This window comes from Doryrhamphus excisus, linkage group LG3 (genome assembly GCF_037039965.1).
Source record: "Doryrhamphus excisus strain RoL-2023G ecotype Guam linkage group LG3, RoL_Dexc_Guam_v1.1, whole genome shotgun sequence".
NCBI lineage: Eukaryota > Metazoa > Chordata > Actinopteri > Syngnathiformes > Syngnathidae > Doryrhamphus > Doryrhamphus excisus.
Genome location: NC_136359.1, coordinates 15011652 through 15017019, shown reverse-complemented (window position 1 = coordinate 15017019; position 5368 = coordinate 15011652). Strand labels below are relative to the sequence as shown.

At 44.7% G+C, this 5368-nt stretch overlaps 1 protein-coding gene across 2 annotated transcripts; it reads left to right on the top strand.

The window, feature by feature from the left end:
• The first annotated feature begins 28 nt into the window (after nt 1–28).
• Nucleotides 29–5270, top strand: LOC131128200 (C-type lectin mannose-binding isoform-like). Of its 2 annotated transcripts, none has more exons than XR_013627121.1 (9): nt 29–67; nt 768–829; nt 900–953; nt 1026–1079; nt 3000–3018; nt 3095–3177; nt 3582–3695; nt 4739–4908; nt 4991–5270. XR_013627121.1 is itself a non-coding variant. In XM_078789305.1 (9 exons), the coding sequence occupies exons 1-9, from the start codon at nt 31–33 to the stop codon at nt 5044–5046; spliced, it is 621 nt and encodes a 206-aa protein (XP_078645431.1). In that variant the 5' UTR covers nt 29–30; the 3' UTR covers nt 5047–5270. The 2 variants fall into 2 exon arrangements, 1 of the variants encoding a protein (XP_078645431.1); XM_078789305.1 differs by having other exon boundaries at nt 4767–4908.
• The last annotated feature ends 98 nt before the right edge of the window (nt 5271–5368 follow it).

Sequence of the window (5368 nt, the reverse complement as noted above, 5' to 3'; positions counted from 1 at the left end):
TAACCAACATGTCCTCCCATACAGAACCTGATGACTGAGATGGAAGCCCACATGGAACTGTTGGAGGAAAGTATTCAACACATATTTGACTTTATGTGCATTTTTTATATCATTTCACAGTTGATATCATTTCTACATTGCAGCACAACACTTCATCATTTGTCTGTTTCAAGTCATTTTTTCAATTAGAAAAATTATTGTAGAAAGTCCAACATTGAACATAACGTCACTTTATTGAAGACGTTAAAGGTTTATTGAAGGTGAACATGATTGGCTGTTATGTGTCTCCCTTAAAGCCTTCCCCTGCAACCTGTGATAACTAGGAACTTTGACATTACAATCTTAAATCAGACTTTACATTTTCTAGTGCAACGTGGGCGGCCAGAGCCAATGCCAGCTGCCCTTCCCGTATTTTCTGGATGCATCGTGTGGTCACCGACTGGGGCCTTCCCTCCTTTGATCAAATAACCAGCTAGCTATTCTGCACAGCAAAGCCTTTAGACAAAGATACGAAGTAGGGTGGAAAACCATGCAGCACCAGTCATGGCATTCATGCTATTCATGCATTATCATTGCTTAGCTCAACTATAACAATGTTATTGTTACTCTATTCTAAAAAATACACATTTGTTTGTATTCAATGTTGAAAATATGACATGGCTCTCAGGAAAATCCATTTTAAAATGTGGCTTCCATGGCTCATAGCCAAAAAGCTTCGCCACCCCCGTCCTAGACTACACAGTGACCCATAACATGTCCTCTGCAGGGCTTGACTGAATCTTTGGCTGCCTTTGCTGAATATGTACGCGTCAGAATTGACAGGATTGAGGTAAAACACAGACGGATACTTGATTTGCACACAAGTACCACAGTATTACCCACAACATGTAATACTACAGAATATGACAAGACGTTTGAACGGCCTGAATGGTGGAGCAGCAAACATGGACAAGGTAAATGACACAGGAATACTTCATTTGCATACAAGGACAGCAAGTACCACAGTATTACCATTTCTACTACAGGAAATTGCAGGACAGGAGGACAAGCTGAACGGTGGAGCACCCAACGCAAACAAGGTAAAAGACACACAGATATGTTTACATACATGAAGTAAAAGTGCTACCTTGGTTAGCTTTTGAAGCTCTATATGAGATTCTGGACTGCAGTTTTGAAAAGGGGAACCACCACCCCGGTCTGCCTATCCAGAGGTACTGCCCCCAATATCCACGATATGCTGCAGAGCCGTGTCAACTAAGACACGCCCACAGCATCCATAAAGAACTCCGGGCGGATCTTATCCACCCACGGGCTCTGCCACTTCGGAGCTTTTTGAAAACCTCAGCCCCCGAGATACAAGACTGCGACCGTGGAGTTTCGGGTCGACTGGTCGATAGTTGAATCTCGGATTCAGGAGGAACAGTGTGGTTTTAGTCCTGGTCGTGGAACTGTGGACCGGTTTTACACTCAGCAGGATCCTTAAGGATGCATGCGAGTTTGCCTAGTCTACATGTGTTTTGTTGACTTGGAGTAGGCATTTCACCATGTTCCTCTGGGAATTCTGTGGGGAAGACTCGGTAGTATGGGGTATCGGACCAGCTGATTCTGGCTGTTCATTCCCTGTATGACTGTTGTCAAGAGTTAGTTCACATTGCCAGCAGTAAGTCGGGCCTGTTACCAGTGAGGGTTGGCCCCCACCAGGGCTGCCCAGTGTCATTCAGTCTGTTCAATACTTTTATGGACAGAATTTTCAGGTGCAGCCAGGGCGTTGAAGGGTTCTGGTTTGGTGGCTGCCAGATTGTGTCTCTGCTTTTTGCAGATTATGTGGTCCTGCAGGCTTCGAGACCTGACGTTCAACTCTGGTTCGATCGGTTTGAAACTGAGTGTGAAGCCTTCGGGATGGGAATTATCACCTCCAAGTCCCGAATCCATGGTTCTTTCCCGGAAAAGGGTGGAGTGCCATTTACGGGTCAGCAATGAAATCCTGCCCCAAGTGGTGGAGTTTAAGTACCTCGGGGTCTCGTTCACGAGTGAGGGAAAGATGGAACACAAGATCGACAAGCTAATTGGTGCCGTGATGGTCCGTTGGGGTGAAGAGAGCTAACCTGAAAGGCAAAGCTCTCAATCTCCCAGTCGATCTATGTTCCTACCCTTACCTACTGGTCATGAGATTTGGGTAGTGACTGAAAGGACAAGATCACAGGTACAAGCAGCCAAAATGAGCTTTCTCCACAGGGTAGGTGGGCTCTGCCTTAGAGATCAAGTGAGAAGCACTGAGAACCGAGACTCTTCATATTAAGAGGAGTCAGATGAGGTGGCTTGGGCGCCTGGTTAGGATTCCTCCTGGACGCCTCCCTGGGGAGGCCTCAGGGAAGACCCAGGACACGTTGGAGAGACTGTCTCCCAGCTAGCCTGGGAACGCCTCAGGATCCGGCGGGAGGAGCTGGACGAAGTGGCTGAGAAAGACGTCTTGACCTGACCTTGAATGAGCGCTAGAAGATGGATGGATGCACGTATCAGATTTTTTGCCCCTGGGAATATCTTGGAATTGTGTGACTGTTGTTTTCACTTGAGGCGTTGTCCACCTCCTCATTCAACAGCCAGACTGACCTGATTTCCGATTTTGAATCTGTAATTGCGGGTCCGGTACCATGGCACGGTTGCAGGTCAACAACTTTAAACTTCACCAGTTAGCCAGTTAGCTTGATATGCTAGCAGCTGTTCCAGTCAGTTCCAATCAGGTTGTGGAAAACATTAATGTTATGAGAAGAAAGTGAAAATATTTTGGGAATCAAGTCAAAATTTCAAGAAAGTTTAAATTGTTGGAAAAAAAAGTACAACTCACATGTCCAAAAAGGAGTAGAAAGATGATGTCATAGTATATGTCAGGTATTACTGACAGTATTGGGGGCCAGGCTGAAATCAAAACAGTAGGATAAGATGAGTCAAGTCAAAGAATCGTTTCACTTGAATAAGAATTCTTTGTTTTACATTGACAGACTCTCAAGGAACAACCAGGTTAGCATGTCAATCCATTTCTCTTTACAATCAATAGTGTGTTATGCTTTTTATTTGTATATATTGTCTCTCACAGGCATCTGCTTTCCGCCATGGCTCACACATGGCACTCACTGTTACCTGTATGTTGATAAAAAGAAGACCTGGAATGAAGCTGAGGTATGCCATCCCTTCTTCAAATGTCCTTAGCAACATCCTCCTTTCTCCCTCACCACAACAATATCAACTCCATCACACCTGCAAAACCATATCGTGCCCATTATTCAACAACAGTATGTATACACAGGTGAAGTTCTAGGCGAAGTCCCAATATCTGACAAAATAAGTAAAAAGTAAGTGAAATGTAGAAGTACAGCTTGAACGCTGGGAACAGCAAGCTACTATGGGTAGCAATGATGCCTTGCACATTGCCACTATTCTACTCTGATCATTCATAGGCTTCTCGCCGAATTGTTCACAAGTGTAACACGCTGTTCATTTGAAAGCCACATGCAGCTAATGCCATCTCATGGAGGAGGTTGCCTACAGCCACAGTTAGTCATGCCAATCTTGTGCTTTTTCAGGAGTACTGCTTAGCCTTAGGCGGACACTTGGCCTCAGTTCACAGCCAAGCCACGGTGAAGTTCCTGAAGGGATTTGCTAAAGAAGGTTCGATTTGGCTTGGCGGCTTCAAATCGGTGGGTGATGTAATAACCACAGCTTGACATACATGGACATACATGGGCTGTAATTGCGTGGTGCAGTGCAAGGTGGCGCAGAGTGGCAGAGCAAGGCACAGCCCACACAGTGGTAATTTGGTGCAGCACACTACTGTGCGCAGCCAATATGGTAATTTGGTAGACTGGACTGCGCCTAGCCAACATTTTCATCTTGGTGCAGTGACAATTTTGTGACAAAACAGCGTGCCAAACGAAAGCTTGCCAGCTCCAACCTGGTCTATTCGGGGCGCAGGTGAATTGCTGCCTGCATAATGGGGCATTGGCTGACAGGCGCACTGTGCAGACACGTCACCAAAACCACACAGGCAGATTTTTACGACTGTCGCGCACATTTCAGTGTCTGAACCAGCTTGTCCATTTTTGTATTAATTGTCCCATCACATCTCAGACGTCACGCAACCTGACAGCAGCTGAAAGTATGATGACCAGGGCCAACTCTACACTGGGGCAAGGTGCGGGGGCTGGGCCCCCCTAAATAAATGGCTTGTCCCTCAAAATCAACATTTTAGAACTGAAAAAAACACAAGACAGCTCACCAGGTCGCCCCTCCGCTTAGTAATCCAATCACAAATGAGCCAACACACAGCGCAGACATTGTGGAAACAGAAAGTGACCTATTAGACAACTAAAAACGATTAATATAAAGTTGGTTGTTCAAATATATTTTGTTATGGTTCCGTTTTCTCAAGGAGAATCGAGAGGAGATACAGCGAATACAGGATCAAAGGTTTTCCTATTTGGCAATGTACAGCAGGAATGCCGGTGGAAAACAAGATGCTTGGATTAGCGTGATGCTGTGTTTAATGTAATTGTCAGGAACAGATGATGTGTCCCACGACGTGGCGTATCTGGTGAATGATACTCATAGTGGCCTCTGATGCTCAGTCCAGTCCGGCGCATTTAAAGACAATGAGAGGCGTTCATTTGATTGGTTAAGATTACACTCGGCTGTGTTAAACCCTCTCACGCCTTATCTCCTCCCTCTTTGCCACTCTTTGCAGCTCGGTGCTACCTCCTTTCATTTTTCAGTATTATCACTGGCAATGGATCGATGGCTCCACCTTTGACATCACCTATTATTGGGACAAGACCAGCAAGCGTGCTCAATGGGGAATTCTAGAGCCCAATAATGCCAAATACCAAGAATACTGTATGCACATGTGGCCAACTGGTAAGATTGCACAAACGAATTGGTGATTTCTGAATATTTGAACAACCTTCATCTTGGAACGTCTTAACTGATGTCTTCACAGGTTACATCAATGACGTGCCATGCGCTCTAAAGTTTTATATTGTTTGTCAGAAGTGATGTGGATGGTGTCTGCTGCTCCTTCAAAGATTTCCCTGCTGAAAGATGATCACTCTGCCTTCAATTGGCTCACTTGAATTAACCCTCAACTTAATCAGCGTGCACATCATCCCAAAGCACCAATTGGCAAACTAAAGCTAATCAAATTCTTTGTGTAAGCACACTTGGTAAATAAAGATTTTGATTCTATACAACATAAGCTGCAGTAGAATGTATTTTCCTTGTTTTTTTTAGATTATCGTTTTTCTAGTAATGCTGTATCACCAAATCTACTCAACACAGAAAATTTGATAAATACAATCCAGTCATCGTATCGATTGCA

Coding starts and splice junctions, on each gene's coding strand:
- LOC131128200 (XM_078789305.1), top strand. CDS start 31: ATGACTGAGATGGAAGCCCACATGGAACTGTTGGAGG. Junction 68..767: donor CCACATGGAACTGTTGGAGG/AAAGTATTCAAC, acceptor GTCCTCTGCAGG/GCTTGACTGAATCTTTGGCT. Junction 954..1,025: donor GAGCAGCAAACATGGACAAG/GTAAATGACACA, acceptor TTTCTACTACAG/GAAATTGCAGGACAGGAGGA.